The sequence below is a fragment of the Schistocerca americana genome, chromosome 1, assembly GCF_021461395.2.
Source record: "Schistocerca americana isolate TAMUIC-IGC-003095 chromosome 1, iqSchAmer2.1, whole genome shotgun sequence".
NCBI lineage: Eukaryota > Metazoa > Arthropoda > Insecta > Orthoptera > Acrididae > Schistocerca > Schistocerca americana.
The window spans coordinates 1,158,792,923-1,158,813,452 of NC_060119.1; the positions used below are offsets into that span (position 1 = coordinate 1,158,792,923).

At 44.2% G+C, this 20,530-nt stretch overlaps 1 protein-coding gene across 1 annotated transcript in view; it reads right to left on the reverse strand.

Annotated features, from left to right (window-relative positions):
* Positions 1 to 18,626, reverse strand: part of LOC124597696 (sialin-like) — a 39,790-nt gene extending 21,164 nt beyond the window's left edge. The window contains exons 1-2 of the mRNA XM_047135954.1: positions 18,414 to 18,626; positions 6,847 to 7,080 (exon numbers count right to left, since the gene is read on the reverse strand). Of these exons, the coding sequence (XP_046991910.1) occupies positions 6,847 to 7,080; positions 18,414 to 18,626 (447 nt within the window). The remainder of the gene's footprint in view (positions 1 to 6,846; positions 7,081 to 18,413) is intronic.
* Between the last annotated feature and the right edge of the window lie 1,904 nt (positions 18,627 to 20,530).

Here is a 20,530-nt window from a genome sequence, read left to right on the forward strand (position 1 = left end):
GGAAGTTGTAACTCAAGACATGCTCGCTGCCGTGTGGGAACAATTTGAATACCGCATTGACATATGCCCTGCAGCTCAAGGGGGGGGGGGGGGGGGATATTGAACACCTATGAAAAGGTATAAAAAAAAAAACTTTTTTAGTTTCCCGTTCATCAAAAAACAAAATTCATTGTATTTGTTTAGTAGTTTCAGAAATATAGATGAGCCAAATCGGGTGATTGTTTTTGATACACCCTGTATTTAAAAAACGCCTCGATTCATTACATTTGTAGAGAAGCAGAGTCCTTAGAGGTCTGTCCGGCTCACCAAACATTGGCTGTGAGGTTTTTCCACCAGAGCAAAATATGCCAAACGTTTCTTCCTTCCATTTCAATGCATTGTAGCACCTACATTTTTGATCCATCCCGCAACATGAATAATTTATAAATAACATAATCAATCAATAGATCGCAATGAAATTCAGCCTCATAAAAACCGTCTCACGTTCCACGTGTAAAGATGCCACGTCTCCCTGTTTGTCGTACAGCCTTTAAATGTCGCCGTCGTTGTGGGTCTTCAAGCGTCTCGGCAGCTGTAAGAGACGCGTGAAGCTCGGCGTCTAAAATTCGACGGGCTAGGGTGAGTGTATTTGTGTGTCTGTAGCTCTTAGGTCGCCTGGCGTTCTGCATCGAACTTCCGGCGGACGTGAGGTTACTCCGAGGTTAGTTGGATTCGAGTAACTTTCACAGCTGAACTCTCTTAGAACGATGTATCTCTTCTAAATCAGATTTGCGACGCTTATTGCAATAATCTTAAATATGGTTCTCGGACCTACAGTCGGATTTTCTTTCTGTATCTCCACAAAAACTCTCCGGTTATGCCAAATGGTGTAACAACTCAGCATCATAAACTGCGCCCACAATAGCACTGTATTTGCACTTTCACGTAATAATCTATAGACACAGCGCCAACGTCGTCTGCGTACCGCTCACGTATTTGAGATTTAAATATTTTAATAACCCTCAAAAAGGTACAACTTTCTAAAGTAGCCCATGATCTTTCTTAGGGTTCAAGCTATCTCCATATCAAATACCATCGGAATCGGTGCAGCGGTAGAGTCGTGGAAACGTAACACAGTGAGTTACTTTAGCAATTAATGATACTGGTATTCCTGTGGATTAAACACGTTGACAATTGAATAAGCATGGTATTGATTACGTTGAATCGTATTACGTGGAACATATCAAACAATAAAAACATTTTTTCAAATATGACAAAGTTCAGAAGTGAAAGAGCAAATATTCCTCAAATCAATAAGTATCTTGTACTACACACTTTGTGAAGTAGTCTATATTCATCCTTAAGACTCAAGCTGTCCCATGCCAAATTTCAAGGATATCGGTTCACCGGTTTAGTCACCAAAACGTAACAGACCGTGTTAATTTCACATTTATAATACACTGAAGTTACAAAAAAACTAGTACAGGCATGCCTATTCAAATACAGAGATGTGTAAACGGGCAGAATACGGCGCTGCGGTCGATAACGCCTATACGAGACAAGTATCTGGTGCAGTTGTTAGCTACTGCTGCAACAATGGCAGGTTATCAAGCTTTAAGTGAGTCTGAACGTTGCGTTACAGTCGGCGCACGAGCGATGGGACACAATATCTCCGCGGTAGCGATGAAGTAGGGATTTTCCTGTACGACCATTTTACGAGCGTACCGGTAAAACACCAAATACCACTGCGATCGGAAAAATATCCTGCAGGAACGGGACCAACGATGACTGAAGACAATCGTTCAACGTGACAGAAGTGCAACGCTTCCACAAATTGCTCCAGATTTCATTGCTAGGCCATCAACAAATGTCAGCGTGCGAACCATTCAACGAAACATCATCGATATGGGCTTTCGTAGTCGAAGGTCCACTCGTGTACCCTTGATGACTGTACGACACAAAGCTTTACGCCTTGCTTGGGCCCGTCAACACCGACAATGGACTGTTGTTGACTGGAAACATGTTGCCTGGTCGGACGAGTCTCGTTTCAAATTGCATCGTGTGGATGGGCAGGGGAGACAACCTCATGAATCCATGGACCCTGCATGTCAGCTGGGGACTGTTCAAGCTGGTGGAGGCTCTGTAATAGTGTGGAATGCGTGCAGTTGAAGTGATATGGGACCCCTGATATGTCTACATACAACTCTGACAGGTGACACGTACGTAAGCATCCTGTCTGATCACCTGCATCCATTCATGTTCGTTGTGCATTCCGATGGAGCTGGGCAATTCCAGCAGGACAATCCGTCACCCCACATCTCCAGAATTGCTACAGAGTGACTCCAGGAACATTCGTCTGAGTTTAAACACCCGCGCTGGCGACAAACTCCCCAGACATGAATATTACTGAGCATATCTGGGATGCCTGGCAACGTGCTGTTCAGAAGAGATCTCCACCCCCCTCGTACTCTTACGGATTTATGGACAACCCTGCAGGATTCATGGTGTCAGTTCTCTCCAGCACTACTTTAGACATTAGTCGAGTCAATGCCACATCGTGTTGCGGCACTTCTGCTTGCTCGCAGGGGCACTACATGATGTTAGGCAAGTGTACCAGTTTCTTTGGCTCTTCGGTGTATTGTTCCATACTGCGCGTTGTATTCTTCAAAACAATAAATATGTTGTGCTTCACGCTTTCTACAGTAGCCTATGTTGTTCCTCAGTGTTCGAGCTATCATCATACTAGATTTCATCAAAATCGGTTCACCGGTTTAGTCCTGAAAACCTAATAGACAGTTACTTTCGGATTTATAATATTAGTGTAGATATAATGCACAGCCAAGGAGCCTGGTTAACATAATTAAAGTTTTGTGTCTTCAACCATGAAGATATTGCATTCCGATCTCGGCGCCATCTCATGTTTAACACATAAATTAAGTTGTAAAATAATCAGACGTTTAAAGCTTTCTTATACTTGGGAGTTCGATCCTATGAATGATCGGGTTTGGGATTACTGGTGGTTACTAAAAGAGAACACTGTTGATTGTGCTTCCAAGCAACTTTAGGCAAGAGGATTTAGCTTTTCTGGACGGTCTTCACATTAAGTCGCAGACACTCATTTACTGTGGTCTCAACAAACGTTGTAACGCCGAATCTTGTTGCCCCACAACTGTCGCATCTCATTCTGTGTGCGAAGAAGAGAGTCCGGTCAGGGGCAAAGAAGTAGGTCACAGAGCTTTTGTTTAGCCATCTCGTTTTAAGGGGTTTCCCTAAAGAGCTTGAGGTGTCTGCTTTGACACGACCTCTGTCGATTCTATATCCTGCTCGCTCCCCTCTTGGAAACTGGGGTACAGACTTTATTCATCACAGAACTATCAAGTATATCTAGAAATGATTGACTGTCATTATACTAAATCTTTTAGTACTGACGAATGAAACGGGAGACACTGTGTCTTTAGTAAGCGTTACATAACTTGTGTTTTTAGCGTTCCAGACCTCAAGTGATAAAAACAGAACCATTATACTTTTATAGGATCACTTTCTATTCCGTCTGTCTGTCTGTCTATCAGTTTCTCAGGAACAGATAGAGAGAGGTACCAAGCTGAAATGTGCATCACATAAGGTCTTTCGGTTCCTTAAGCTTCTAAGACGTCACAATCATTTTGATACTGGCAAAATCGCTGACCAAAACCTATAATGCACTTCTCGTTTGCCTAAAATCATGGAATTTGAAAAGAAGCAGGGTTTCACAATACAAAATCCGAAAATCGTTAATTTGTAATTATATAACTTATAAAATATTTTTTTACCGTTTTTTGTCCATTTGTCTGTCTGTTAAGACACTTTTTTCTCGGAATCAGGTAGCGATGTTAAGTTAAAATTTATGTGAAATACTGAAGTCTACTTTCTATAAGCGGTGTAAAAAATTTAAATTTGTAATTCAATGAAATCAAAAGCTATGACCATTTTTGTCACATATTTTGAAGCAAACTCACTGGTTGAAACCTTTAAGATCTGTCAGTCTTCGTTTTAAGCTACCGTTGGCCACTCGACGATGTGGAAGTCACCAGAAACAACACGTGTTTCTAATTCCACGTTAAACTGTAGGTCCCCTTTCCCCAGTTGGATAACTGGTTCGGGTTAGGGACTCGCAAGTCGCTGAAGAGGCGTCCAATAGAAAGACTTGTACCAGGCTATTGAGCCATACGAAATTATTATTATTACCTGTATATATGGCCCAACAGCCTTGCCGCAGTGGTAACACCGGTTCCCGTCAGATCACCGAACTTAAACGCTATCAGACTGGGCTAGTACTTGGATGGGTGACCCTCCGGCCTGCCTTCGCCCTCTCTCTATCCACCTCCTCCTCTCCCTCTCTCTCTAGCCATCCCCCGTGTCTCTCGTATCCGCGCCTACTGTCTGCGAAATGTGTTCTGAATAAAGTTAGTAGTAAAGAAGTAATAAATTTAAACGTCTTGCATTCGGTTTTTATGAAGTCGTATCTCCCATAATAAGTGTCGTACAATGATGTAATGTTTCTGGTACATTCAGTGGTATATGCGAATAGTGTCTGCAAAATGTGTCACGAATACAGTTTAAAAAATGGCGTGCTTCATGTGGCAGTTTTACTACATGAACAGCGAAAATGTAGTAAGCCACGAACAGTTTTTGATTTCTGCATTTTGTGGCGGTCGACAGCGAGAAAAAGTTTCTTAGGTGTTTGAAATTATGTGTAAAATTTCTTGTAAGTCTCTAAGTTCCCCCATTCTCAAATAGTGGATAATTAAAGTATGGGTACTGTCGTGTCGCGGGCTACACTGCTTTTTCACCCTCACTGCCATTCCGTTCATAGGCTGGTGGTTTCTTTACCCCACCAACTTCAAGAGGAGGGTTTGGTCTCATCAGCGCCAGACATAAATGTCGGACCTTACTAATCAACCGTATGCATAAAACTATCAACAAAGACACACCGAGCTTAATAAAGAACTTAATGCAAAATTGGAAGCCATGCAGTATAATGCCACCCATTAACGTGAAAGACGATTACTGTTTATGAAGTAAAAATTCACGCAGTGGACACCAAATGAAAACGCTACTCCTTATATTTCTGATCTAGACTGCCATAAAAATGCGAAGAAATTGTTAATCAGAACTCAGGGAGAAGTTGTAGTCTAATTCACAATCGATTAAACAAGACAAGACAACAAAATTATTAAAGAAACTTCATACAAAAAATATTTATTCAACAAAAGCCTTACTAAAATGGGATCTATAGTGGCGAAAGTGATCTGCTGGGGATCGACACACGACACTAACCAGAACACTACTCGCCTTATCTCACTTCATACACATGAATCCAAGTTATGGCATCAAATTACGCCACCACCGAGCATCTACATTCTACCGTACAAAAAAAGGAAAAATATGGTTCGAAAGGACAGGGTGCTGAGAAATAGATATTATAGCCCTACTTCGCAGCAGCGAATACTTTACCATACTACTGGTCAAGGCGCCACACTACGATGCGTTCGCCGACTGAAGTCACGGACGGCGGCAATCTGTTATTAAACGCGTGTTCCCGAAAAATGCAAGTACGCGGTCTTGCGTTCGGTTAATTCAGAATGCAGGTACTTCCCTAAGAGCCTCTGAAACCCCGACGGATTCCAGTGTGCAGGTGGTCCCGTTTACTGGTCTGCCAAACCAATTTGACTCCGTGCGACGACTGTGCGTGTCGGAATACGTCAAACGTTTAGACGGCCGACTAAGGACAAATAAGTACACCCAAGCGTCACTCGTTGTGACCGTGATGATATATGCAGTACCTCTGACGGTTCAGAAGGTGACTGGCACAGGCTCTAAGTCGCGCCCTAGTAAAGGACACAAGTCTCACCGTTTAGGTAGAGACCTGCAGTTCTTTACTGGCGAAGTGCCAGTACAAGAGACTTGTACAAGAGTCGATCTCCCTTTCTGTGTGTTGCCTTCTCAGCTCGGTTCCGAAAGCACATTTCTTTTTTTTGACTTCCCCCAATTTCACATAAGCCAATCACGAGCTGGAGCTCGGCATTCTAAGCTCAGTGAATGGTCTTTGCACTGCAAACCGATTTGACCAATCAGAGACTTAAAGTTAATTGGCAGAAAACGGAAAAAAATTCAGCTTTATGGCCTCTTTCCCACATGTTTGCCGTGTCTTTTGCTAACACAATACAGGGTGGAAGCACAGCCCTCCATAAACTGCTTGTTATCTCCCCTGTTGCGTCCATTTCAAAGTTTGCAAAGAATAGCCATAAACTAGCAATGACAAAACATGTTTTGAAACAGAGTCTGCATGTCTGGGCGCCAGTTTTCCTGTCCCACGGACATTTGCAGAGCGTTTACATTTCTTTTGGCGGCTTGCTCGCTAACAAGGCCTACAATGCGCTGTCGGCGACCTTTTGGCTTATCTAATAGACGCGCGCTGCTGCAACTTGAGATCCATATTGTGTACAGTAAACACGCACGTACGCTTTCCCTGCTTCCATCCAACTGTGTAGCACCAGCCGACTGATGCATGTGGTATTACGTCACTCAAGGTCAGACCTTTTCGGTACTGCCAACACCAATCTCAAGCGCGGGCGCAAAAAAAAAAAAAAAAAAAAAAAAAAAAAAAAAAAAAAAAAAAAAAAAAAAAAAAAGGTTATTTTTGACACCCCCTTCTACTGTTGTGTTAAACTGTCAAAGGAAGAACAAATAAAAATTAAGTACACAAATAAAAATAGAGAAATATCGTTATGTGAAATTTTCTTGAAGGTATGGGTTTGTTTGCAGCATGATTCATCCAGAATAGATATAAGTAAGTGTCAGAATGCTTCTAAGAGTCACTGTACTCACACTTTGCATATCGAAGTGGAGGACGCTGGCGAGGTAGAGGGGCAGTGAGGAGATGTAGATATAGAAGGTCCAGTCGAAGGTCACCATGATGGCGATGAGGGCCCACAGCGCCGGGGTCGTCAGCACGCTCTTCCACGGCACGGGCAGTCGCTTCTGCAACGTAACGACACGCACGGTGGAGAAAGTCTCTTCCGTGAACATGAGAAACAGCTGCGGAGCATGCTCGTCGCTTTCCTAAGGGCGGAGAGTTGCATATAAAATACAGGCATGCAAATTGTAGTATAAAAGCACTGCAGTGTGAAATCGAAGATGAACGAGGACGTAACATCCTGTGCATCTGCACACAAGTCCAGTAGATAGAACCGGTTCTAAAGAACCGCCCGTTTTACACATTTCTGGTCAAAATCGACTACTCAAAGTGCGTGCGCCTTGCGTGCCTGCGAGTAAATCAGCAACCAACCACGACGCGAGTGTAAATCGGCAACCTACCAACAGGCGAGTACGTATATAGCGTCAATGATCTATGGATTGTGCCGAGTATGGAGTTCTAAATTTCCGAGTATGATGCACGCTGCGCATGGGCAGAGAGACCCCATGTGGGAGCATCAGCTAACGTCTGAAATTATAACCTATTCTGGTCGAGTTACTCCCATTATAGCAACTAAATTTGTGCTTCCGTGTCTTCTTAATCTTTATTATGTTTTTTGTTTTGTTCTCGTAGCACATTGAAAAGTTACAGGATGTCCTGGCATTTTTTCCTACCAACGTCCTCCTACAAGAGAGACGAAATATCTGAAAGCAGAAAGTATTTACGTTTTACAGAGAAAATGCAAAAATAAGAATGTAAACAGATAGCACTGTTTTAATGAAAATTATCTGAATGGGGAAGAAGTCAGAGTGCTGGACAAGAAAAATAATTTTCGGTTGTTATTTGGCGCACAACAAGAAAGCAACATACAAAGGATAAAGCAAAAAGCCATTATTTACTGCTTTCTACGTACTGTCTGACGTGTTTGCAAGTACATGTTTTCTCGAGCGAATACATGCATATGTTCTGAAATGTTTGGATGACACTGTTCCTATTCCTTCAGTTCTCAGGAGTGTAGAGAATTTTCCACACGACCGTTGACAAGAACTTCCGCTATGAATTCTGTGCTGGTGATCAATAAACTCTATTGTCATTGCTTGTTCCTACTTCTGGTTACTGTATTTCGATTTTTTCGTGCGCACGACAGTCTCTCACAACCTCGCTTTCACCAATCACAAGTCAAACTGCACAACAGACAGCTCTCACAACCACCCGCAATTTTGGCGCTGACGTAAAACGGAAATGGCCACTCGGAAAAGACAAGACTCACAATCAGTATGGGAAGACAAAGCCAGGGGCGCTGCAAGAGATGAACTTGTCTCGACTAGTTAACTGAGACGATAAAGTCGATCGTGTAGAAGGATTATAACAGATTCGTCGCGGCTGTAGCTGAAGCGACAGAAGACGTCACAATAAGAAGAGATAGAAACGGCAATCAGTTTTCTCGAGGAGTAACGGTAGCTCATGCTTTGAGAAGAAGTCCCTCGTGCTCAGTGTTTTATAGTGCTTCATACTCTCTCTGTTAGTGCCTGACCATCAGTGTTTGTCCAGGGTGAGCACAAAGTCTTGCCATGATTATAAAAATTATTACAGAATAACGGTTTGACATAATAATTTACATTTGATGCCGTTACATAGGTTAGTGTTACTAGTTTTTTTAAGACCACTTACGGCCGCGCGGGATTAGCCGAGCGGTTTTAGGCGCTGCAGTCATGGACTGTGCGGCTGATACCGGCGGAGGTTAGAGTCCTCCCTCGGGCATGGGTGTATGTGTTTGCCCTTAGGATAATTTAGGTTAAGTAGTGTGTAAGCTTAGGGACTGATGACCTTAGCAGTTAAGCCCCATAAGATTTCACACACATTTGAACATTTTTAAGACCACTTACGTAAGTAAACCTCAACGTGTGCTCCCTTGGTAGCTCGGAGAATGTCGAGGCGGTATTTAAGTTCCCGCCTTGTGTTTCGTAATATGTGTTTTGTCACAGTACCCACAGCAGCTTGTATCCTAGCCACCAGTTCGTCGACGTCAGCAACTGGTGTGACGAAGACTCTGCCCTTGATATAGCCCCAGAAAAAAAAGTCAAGGGGCGTAATGTCTGGAGAGCGGGGTGGCCAGGGTGTTGGACCGTTCCTTCCAATCCACCGATCCGGAAATGTTTAAATGTTTCATCCATCAAATCATGCACTATCAAAGCCCAGTGTGTGTGTGTGTGGGGGGGGGGGGGGGGCTCCATCTTGCTGGAAAATTATCCATGGTTGATATTCTTCTAACTGTGGGGCAATGCTAGCGGTAATGGATTTTTCCGCGAAGAAAAACGGTCCAAAAATTTGTTATGCATGAGGCCGCACCAAACATTCACTTTTTCGCTGTCTCGCTGTAACTGTACAGTAGCATGTGGAGAATCTGAACCCCATATACGAACATTATGCCTATTTACCATTCCACTGACATGAAAGGTGGATTCATCGGTAAAGCATATGCGATTTAAGTAATCGTTAGCGCCATCAATCCTATTGAGAAGCTCAGTTGCCAATTCAGCACGTGTCAGCAAATCATTCGGTTGCAAAGGACAGCACGATTTGCACTTTGTAAGCATGCAATCTAAGCCTTTCATGGAGAATCTTCACCACACTGCTTGTGGCATTTGAAGTTCACGTGATGCTTGACGAGTTGATTTAGACGGACTCCGTTGAAAGGATTGCCGAACTCGATCAACAGTTGCATGAGTCACACGAGGCTGCCACTTTAAGGACGATCTTCAACGCTGCCTGTTTCGCTAAACTTTGCATACCATCGCTTTACTGATTTAACGTCAGGAGGGCTGCGTCCATAAGAAGCCCGAAATTTACGCTGAACACTGATATGCGATTTCGTTTCGTGAAACCAAAGCACACATCGCGCTTTCTCCTGCTTCGACGCCATTTCGCCAGCAGCTAACGTGACCTAACAGACCGGGTCGGTGTTGTGGAGCACTAGCGCCAACTATTGGTCACAACAACTACTAACACTAACCTAAGTAACGGCATCAAATGTAACGTATTTTGTCAAACGGTTATTCTGTTATAAATTTTTGTAATCAGGGCAAGACTTTGTGCTCACCCTGTATATCGAAGTGCTGGATGCCGGTATCTCTCAGCTTGCAAATGTTTGAAGAATGCTGTAGCAAACTTCCTGAAGCTACTGACTGAATAATACTTTTGCTATTGGTTTCATCACCCTGATCATCAGACGGACACTTTAAATTAATTTTAGCGCAATACTGGCACTGATCGAGCAAAAATCAGTCATCATTTACGGAATCACAGTTACTGTAAATATGCGCTTTCCCAAACAGTTTAATGCAGAAGATATGACACAGTCCTGGCAGATGAAAGCTATGTGCGAGACCGAAACGCGATCGCTTTTTTTTTTTATTTATTATTATTATTACAGAGGGCGGCTAACCCTCTGAACACGCTGAGCTAAGGCGTCAGTGATCCGGGGACCTACACCTTTCGCGGGCAAGTGCTATATCGACAGAGCTACCCAAGCACGACTCACAAACCGCCCTCAAAGCTTCACTTCCAAGCTTTCGTCATAAGCGGGTACGTCCAGAATCACTATGCAGACTGAATCCGATCTCATCCTAGAAGAGTTCGCGACCCAACTCCTAATTGGTCCAGGCCATAAGCTCTTGACATCATCACAGATCTTTTAACACGCTACATTCAACAGTCTACGTTATTATACCACTGTACTGCTTCCCCATCTGCCTCTTTCCAGTGGTCCATTCAGCTCGGACGTCATTTTTAGGGTTCCGTATCTCAACCTGTAATAACGGAACGTTTTTACAGGTTGAGATACGGAACCTTCGTAGGATTGCTTTCTTGTCCGTCCGCGTTTATCTCTGCCTGTCTGTCCGACGGTTAAGAACTCTTCTTCTCAGGGATGGGTAGAGGTAACAAGTTTCAAATTCATGTCACATATTGCCGGCCTGTGTGGCCGAGCGGTTCTAGGTGCTTCAGTCTAGAACCGCGCGACCGCTACGGTCGCAGGTTCGAATCCTGCCTCGGGCTTGGATGTATGTGATGTCCTTAGGTTAGTTAGGTTTAAGTAGTTCTAAGTTCTAGGAGACTAATGACCTCAGATGTTAAGTCCCATAGTGCTCAGACCCATGTCACATATTGAGTTCAATGGTCGTTTGGTAGCTCAAAAAGCTTCTAAGTCAATTCAATCAAAAGATACGGCCATATATGTCACATACACTGGAGAGCCAAAGAAGCTGATATACCTGCCTAGTATCGTGTAGGGTACCCGGGACCACGCAGAAGTGCCACAACAAGACCGGTATGGACTCGAAAACTGTCTGAAGTAGTGCTGGACGGAAATGGCACCATGAATCCCGCAGAACTGTCCATAAATCCATAAGAGTAGGAGGAGCTGGAGGTCTCTTCTGAACAGCACGTTGCAAGCCATCCCAGATATGCTCAACAGTGTTCATGTCTAGGGAGTTTAGTGGGCAGCGGAAATGTTTAAACTCAGATGGGTGTTCCTGGAGCCACTGTGTAGCAATTTTGGACGTGTAGAGTGTTGCATTGTTCTGCTGGAATTGTCCAAGTCCGTCGGAATGGACAATGGACATGAATGGATCCAGGTGATAAGACAGGATGCTTACGTACGTGTCACCTGTCAGAGACGTATCTAGACGTATCGGGGTCCCCGTATCATTGCAACTGCACTCGCCCCACACCATTACAGAGCCTCTACCAGCTTGAACAGTCACCTGCTGACATGCAGGGCCCATGGATTTATGACGCTTTCTCCATACTCGTACAGGACCTGCAATATCGTACATATCGATGATATTTCGTTGAATGGTTCGCACGGTGACTCTTGTTGGTAGCCCAGCAATGAAATAATCTGGGGAAGGGTTGCACTTCTGTCACATTGATCGATTATCTTCATTCGTCGTTGGCCCCGTTCTTGTAGGATCTTTTTCCGGCCGCAGCGATGTCGGAGATTTGACGTTTTACCGGATTCCTGATATTCACGATACAATCGTGAAATAGCCGTACGGAAAATCCCCACTTCATTGCTACCTCGGGGATGCTGTGTCCTACCGCTTGTGCGGTGACTATAACACTATGTGCTAACTCCCTTATCCTTGATAACTTGCCATTATAGCAGCAGTAGCTGATGTAACAGCTGCGCCAGACACTTGTCTAATATAGGCGTTGCCGACCGCAGCACCGTACTCTGCCTGTTTACATATCTCTGTATTTGAATACGCATGCCCCTACTAGTTTCTTTGGCGCTTCAGTGTATTTTGATACTCGAAAACTCAGTTGTCAGAACCTGTAGGTTACTTCCCGCTGATCTAGAATCATGAAATTTGGCAAGAAGCCAGGTTTGACACCAAAAGTAAAGGAAGAAAGTCCGAAAATAGTTGATTTGTAAATGTATAACACGAAAAAGTTGTTTCTAGAATCATAAAAGAAGGTTGCGTACATGGAAGAATCCTGGAGATACTATAAGGTATCAGATAGAATATATAATGGGAAGACAGAGATTTAGGAACCAGGTTTAAAACTGTAAGACATTTCCAGGGGCCGATTTGGACTCTGACCACAATCTATTGGTTATGGACTGTAGATTAAAACTGAAGAAACTGTAAAAATGTGGGAATTTAAGGACATGGGACCTGGATAAACTGAAAGAACCAGAGGTTGTACAGAGTTTCAGGGAGAGCGTAAGGGAACGATTGACAGGAATAGGGGAAAGAAATACAGTAGAAGAAGAATGGGTAGCTCTGAGGGATGAAGTAGTGAAGGCAACAGAAGATCAAGTAGGTAAAAAGACAAGGGCTAGTAGAAATCCTTGGGTAACAGAAGAAATATTGAATTTAACTGATGAAAGGAGAAAATATAAAAATGCAGCAAATGAAGCAGGAAAAAAGGAATACAAACGTCTCAAAATGAGATCGACAGGAAGTCAAAATATCTAAGCAGGGATGGCTAGAGGACAAATGTAAGGATGTAGAGGCTTATCTCACTAGGGGTAAGATAGATACTGCCTATAGGAAAATTAAAGAGACCTTTGGAGAAAAGAGAACCACTTGTATGAATAGCAAGAGCTCAGATGGAAACCCAGTTCTAAGCAAAGAAGGGAAAGCAGAAAGGTGGAAGGAGTATATAGAGGGTCTATACAAGGGCGATGTACTTGAGGACAATATTATGGAAATGGAAGAGGATGTAGATGAAGATGAAATGGGAGATGTGATACTGCGTGAAGAGTTTGACAGAGCACTGAAAGACCTGAGTCGAAACAAGGCCCTGGGAGTAGACAACATTCCATTAGAACTACTGACGGCCTTGGGAGAGACAGTCCTGACAAAACTCTACCATCTGGTGAGCAAGACGTATGAGACAGGCGAAATACCCTAAGACTTCAAGAAGAATGTAATAATTGCAATCCCAAAGAAAGCAGGTGTTGACAGATGTGAAAAATACCGAACTCTCAGTTTGATAAGTCACAGCTGCAAAATACTAACACGAATTCTTTACAGACGAATGGAAAAACTGGTTGAAGCCAACCTCGGGGAAGATCAGTTTGGATTCCGTAGAAATTTTGGAACACGTGAGGCAATACTGACCTTACGACTTATCTTAGAAGAAAGATTAAGGAAAGGCAAACCTACGTTTCTAGCAATTGTAGACTTAGAGAAAGCTTTAGATAATGTTGACTGGAATACTCTCTTTCAAATTCTAAAGGTGGCAGGGATAAAATACAGGGAGCGTAAGGCTATTTACAATTTGTACAGAAACCAGATGGCAGTTGTAAGAGTCGAGGGACATGAAAGGGAAGCAGTGGTTGGGAAGGGAGTGATACAGGGCTGTAGCCTCTCCCCGTTGCTATTCAGTCTGTATATTGAGCAAGCAGTAAAGGAAACGAAAGAAAAGTTCGGAGTAGGTATTAAAATCCATGGAGAAGAAATAAAAACTTTGAGGATCGCCGATGACATTGTAATTCTGTCAGAGACAGCAAAGGACTTGAAGAGCAGTTGAAAGGAATGGACAGTGTCTTGAAAGGAGGATATAAGATGAACATCAACAAAAGCAAAAGGAGGATAATGGAATGTAGTCGAATTAAGTCGGGTGATGCTGAGGGAATTAGATTAGGAAATGAGACACTTAAGGTAGTAAAGGAGTTTTGCTATTTGGGGAACAAAATAACTGATAATGGTCGAAGTAGAGAGGATATAAAATGTAGACTGGCAATGGCAAGGAAAGCATTTCTGAAGAAGAGAAATTTGTTAACACCGAGTATAGATTTAAGTGTCAGGAAGTCGTTTCTGAAAGAATTTGTATGGAGTGTAGCCATGTATGGAAGTGAAACATGGACGATAAGTAGTTTGGACAAGAAGAGAATAGAAGCTTTCGAAATGTGGTGCTACAAAAGAACTCTGAAGATTAGATGGGTCGATCACATAACTAATAAGGAGGTATTGAATAGAATTGGGGAGAAGAGGAGTTTGTGGCACAACTTGACAAGAAGAAGGGACCGGTTGGTAGGACATGTTCTGAGGCATCAAGGGATCACATATTTAGCACTGGAGGGCAGCGTGGAGGGTAAAAATCGTAGAGGGAGACCAAGAGATGAATACACTAAGCAGATTCAGAAGGATGTAAGTTGCAGTAAGTATTGGGAGATGAAGAAGCTTGCACAGGATAGAGTAGCATGGAGAGCTGCATCAAACCAGTCTCAGGACTGAAGACCACAACAACAACAACAACAAGAACGCGAAAAAATATTTTTATCATTTTTTATCCTTCCCTCTGTTTGTCTGTCCGTCTGTTAATACACGTTTTTCTCTTGTACAGGCTGCTGTATCAAATTCAAATTTATGTCACCTACTGAGGTTTATTATCCGTTGGCAGGGTAAATCATTTAAGCTTCTAGGTCAATGCGATCAGAAGATTCGGCCATTTATGTTACTGATTTTGATACTTGCGACCTCTTCATCGGAGTCTATAGGATACTTTTCGTTGGTCTAAACTCACGAAATTCGGCAGGAAAAAAAATGGCTCTGAGTACTATGGGACTTAACTGCTGAGGTCATTAGTCCCCTAGAACTTAGAACTACTTAAACGTAACTAACCAAAGGACATCACACACATCCATGCCCGAGGCAGGATTCGAACCTGCGACCGTAGCGGTCGCATGGTTCCAGACTGTAGCGCCTAGAACCGCTCGGCCACTCCGGTCGGCTTCGGCAGAAAGCAAGGTTCTTACAGTACAAGTAAAGAAAAAAATCTGAAAACTGTAATTATATCCCATGAAAATATCCTTTTGCCATTCGAACATACATCGCATTCATGATACATCGAAGGCATTGTAGACGAACACTACAGCATGCGAATATAAATTGTAGTCATGTTTCAGTAAGCAAAAAAAGACAGATTTTATTAAATCTTGTCTCTCTACGTATATAAACTGCAATTCTCTGCGCTTTCCTTTGTATGTGTCCGCGCTAGTCTACGGACTTACTGTAGAGATTTTGATACGGTCAGAGAATTGCTGGGACCAATGTCTTTCCAGTCCAGTATCGATATAGGTCTGCACGTTATCGACAACTTCTTGAAACCGTGTGGAAACCACAGTTTTCATGTAAGATCTTCTTAATTCAAAGTTCCAGAACGTTTAACCTCTAGAGGTTTTTCCACATGCATAGCCTGCAGGGTTTCCTGATATGAATGTATGTGACTTTTGGCTTGGGGAATATCTAAACGAACGTGTTTAACAGGCACACGTTCGATCTCTACCTGATCTGAAGGCAACTGTAGATCATGTCGTTTTAGAGGTGCAGTATCTTTTCGACGTCTCAAGTGCTCATTTTGATCAAGTTGTGTAAGCTGTGGTTAATAACAAAATCAACATTATGCTTTTATCACTCGCCCGTACTTCGTAAAGTACTCGTAGTGAGCTACAATAATGGTTTGGCGCCTGCTTATTCATGCACACTTCTGATGGGTCCATCGTCGTCCGCCAGTACAACTAAGTTAATATGTTATTCTCATTTCCATTTTTTCTCCTATTTTTGAATTTGTGAAATTATTATTAACCTCCTATCAGTACAATTAGTGTTGACGATATGGCCGGAGAAGCATAGCGGTGTTAAAATAGTAAATATTAATTAACAACGTTGTATTGCTCGCGCCACGCTCAGTATGTGATTCCCGGCTGTCTATTCGGAACTCCAGCATGGTACAGTCACCTCTACCACCCGCGTTTCCACGCACTGGAACCGTCTACTGCAAAACTTAATGCACGGCACTCTCTCCCTTTCTTCCTGCTTCTGGTGTTTGTGTCCGACTGATAGCAAGTAGACGTAAAATATAAATGTAATGTGGGCGAGAAGTGCGGCAGAAACTCCACAGCGGACTGCTTGATTTGTTACCAATAGGTTTGATTGACACGCGAGTATTACGGAGACGCTTCGGGAGCGCAAATACGAACCGCTGGAAGTAAGGCGACGTCATTTATTAGGAAGGCGATTGAGAAAATTTAAAGAACCGGCATTTGAAGCTAGCTGCAGTACCATCAAACTGCTGCGAACTTACAGTTCGCCCAAGGGCCACGAAAATCAGGTAATAGAAATTACGAGTAGTGCAGAGTCGTACACATATCCGTTTTTCCACTCGCTCTGTTTGCGAGTGGAAAAGGAAAAGGAGTCTCTAGTAGTGGTACAAGGTACCTTCCGCCGCGCACCGTATGGTGGCTTGCGGTATACGTATGTAGATGTAGATGTAGATGTATTTGACCTTGTCTGCCCATGCCATGTTCCTAATCCATTAGGAACATGGCACCTGGTGGCCAAAACTGGAACTATTTTTTTCCAGTGTAAACCGGTTCCGCATTAACGCGTTTGTATATCTAGCATGTTTCGCTGCCAAACGATAATTACTGCCCACACTGGACATCTGTGAGTACCTGCACTTCAGTTGTAACCATCCGGTAGCATTAACTACACTACTGGCAATTAAAATTGCTACACCAAGAAAAAATGCAGATGATAAACGGGTATTCATTGGACAAATATATTATACTAGAACTGACATGTGATCACGTTTTCACGCAATTTGGGTGCATAAATCCTGAGAAATCAGTACCCGGAACAACCACCTCTGGCCGTAATAACGGCCTTGATACGCCTGGGCATTGAGTCAAACAGATCTTGGATGGCGTGTGTAGGTACAGCTGCCCATGCAGCTTCAACACGATACCACAGTTCATCAAGAGTAGTGACTGGCGTATTGTGATGAGCCAGTTGCTCAGTCACCATTCACCAGACTTTTCAGTTGGTGAGAGATCTGGAGAATGTGCGGGCCAGGGCAGCATTCGAACATTTTCTGTATCCAGAAAGGCCCGTACAGGACCTGCAACATGTGGTGGTGCATTATCCTGCTGAAATGTAGAGTTTCGCAGGGATCGAATGAAGGGTAGAGCCACGGGTCGTAACACATTTGAAATGAAAAGTCCACTGTTCAAAGTGCCGTCAGTGCGAACAAGAGGTGACCGAGACGTGTAACCAATGACACCCCATACCATCACGCCGGGTGATACGCCACTATGGCGATGATGCATACACGCTTCCAATGTGTGTTCACCGCGATGTCGCCAAACATGGATACGACCATCATGATGCTGTAAACAGAACCTGGATTCATCAAAAAAAAAAAAAAAAAAAAAAAAGACGTTTTTCCATTCGTGCACCCAGGTTCGTCGTTGAGGTGCTCCTGTCTGTGATGCAGCTTCAAGGGTAACCGCAACCACGGTCTCCGAGCTGATAGTCCATGCTGCTGCAAACGTCGTCGAACTGTTCGTGCAGATGGTTGTTGTCTTGCAAACGTCCGCATCTGTTGACTCAGGGATCGAGACGTGGCTGCACGATCCGTTACAGCCATGCGGATAAGATGTCTGTCATCTCGACTGCTACTGATACGAGGCCGTTGGGATCCAGCACGGCATTCCGTATTACCCTCCTGAACCCACCGATTCCATATTCTGTGAACAGTCATTGGATCTCGTCCAACGCGAGCAGCAATGTCGCGATACGACAAACCGCAATCGCGATAGGCTACAATCCGACCTCGATCAAAGTCGGAAAAGTGATGGTACTCCTTACACTAGGCATGACAACAACGTTTCACCAGGCAACGCCGGTCAACTGCTGCTTGTGTTTGAGAAATCGGTTGGAAACTTTGCTCATGTCAGCACGTTGTAGGTGTCGCCACACGTTGTGTGAATGCTCTGAAAAGCTAATCATTTGCATATCACAGCCTCTTCTTCCTGTCGGTTAAATTTCGCGTATGTAGCACGTCATCTTCGTGGTGTAGCAATTTTAATGGCCAGTAGTGTAATAAGCGAAGAGAAATAGGTGACCCATCCTGTGTGCAGCTAGCGAGCTTTTGCGATTAATGTCGCTGCAGCTGGCGTTACCTTGTTGATGGGCAGGACGTAGGCCTCTATGTAGCAGCGCTCGGCAGGGTCGATGCTTGGATGCTTGGCCGGCGAGTCGGCGACCAGCAGGAACCAGGGGACGCACCAGAGCAGGCCGATGGCGCCGAAGGAGTAGAAGGCGAGTGGCCAGCCGCCGGCCATCTCGCACATGGCGCCCGTCAGCGCCATGGACGCGATGATGCCGATGTACATCCCTGCCGGGGAACGCAACCAATAAGAGGTACTCTGACAGGGTGACCACACGTAAAAGTACAGGCTACTGGTATAGACAAGCGTATTCAAATACAGAGACATGTAAACAAGCAGAACACGGCGCTGCGGTCGGCAACGCCTATATTACACAACAACTGTCTGGCACAATTGTTAGCTACTGCTGCTACAGTGGCAGGTTTTCAAGGTTGAAGTGAGTTAGAACGTGGTGTTATAGTCGGCGCACGAGCGATAGGACACAGTATCTCAGAGGAAGCGATGAAGTGGAGATTTTACCGTACGGACATTTCACGAGGGTACCTTGAATATCAGGAACCCTGTAAAAGTCAAATCTCCGACATCGCTGCGTCCGGAAAAAGATCCTGCAAGATCGGGACCAACGACGACTAAAGAGGATCGTTCCCGCAGATTGCTGCAGATCCCAATGCAGGACCGTCAACAAGTGTCAGCGTACGAACCATTCAACGAAACATCATCGATATTGGCTTTCGGAGCCGAAGACGCACTCGTGTACCTTTGATGACTGTACGACACAAAGCTATATTCCTCGCCTGGGCCCGTCAAGACCGACGTTGGACTGTTTTCGACTGGAAACATGTTGCCTGGTCGAACGAGTCTCGTTTCATATTGTATCGATCGGATGGCAGTGTACGGGTGTGGAGACAACTTATGAGTCCAAGGACCCTGCACGTCAGCAGAGGACTTTTCAAGCTGGTGGAGACTCAGTAATGGTGTGGGGCGTGTACAGCTTGAGTGATATGGGATAGCTGATACGTCTAGATACGACCCCGACTCCGGCAAAACATCAAATCTCCGACATTGCTGCGGCCGGAAAAAGACCCTCCAGGAACGGGATCAACAACTGAAGAGAGTTGTTCAACATGACAGAAGTGGAACCCTTTCGCAAGTTGCTGCAGATTTCAATGCTAGGCCGTCAACAAGTGTCAGCGTGCGTACCATTCAGCGAAACATCATGGATATGAGGTTTTGGAGCCGAAGGTCAAATCGTGTACTCTTGATGGCTGCAAGACACAAATCTTTATGCTTCACCTGGGCCCATCAACACTGACATTGGACTGTCGATGACAGGAAACATGTTGTCTGGTCGGACGAGGCTCGTTTCAAATTGTATCAAGCGGATGAACGTGTAAGGGTATGGAGACAACCTCGTGAATCCTCATGAATGCATGTCAGCAGGACTCAGTTCAAACTGGTGGAGGATCTGTAACTGTGGGGCGTGTGCAGTTGTAGTAATAGGGGACCCCATGAGACGTCTAGATACGACTCTGCCTGGTCAAACACGCGCAAGCATCCTGTCTGATCACCTGCATCGATTCGTGTCCACTGCGGACTTGATGAATTCCAGTAGGACTATGCGACACCCCACACGTCCAGAATTGCTACAGAGTGGCTCCAGGAACACTCTTCTGAGTTTAAACACTTCCGCTAGCCGCCAAACTCCCCAGATATGAACGTTATTGAGCATATCTGGGATGTCTTGCAATGCGCTGTTCAAAAGAGTTCTCGACCGCCTGGTACTCTTACTGATTTATGGACAGCCCTTCCGGATTCATGGTGTCAATTCCCTCCAGTACTACTTCAGACATTAGTCGAGTTCATGCGACGTCGTGTTGCGGCACTTGTACGTGCTCGCGGGGTCCTACACAATATTAGGCAGGTGTACCAGTTTCTTTGGCTCTTCAGTGTGTATTACCAAGTGCTAAAACGGGCACAGGAGCTAATGGTCCAGTTGTAGGTTGCCTATCTAATAACAAACATCTGACTTGCTCTATTTCATACAATTATTAACCGAACTTAAAGATTTATTATGTGTAATGGAACTGAACAATAGATCATATTTCGCCACTTAGAGTACTTGTCGATAC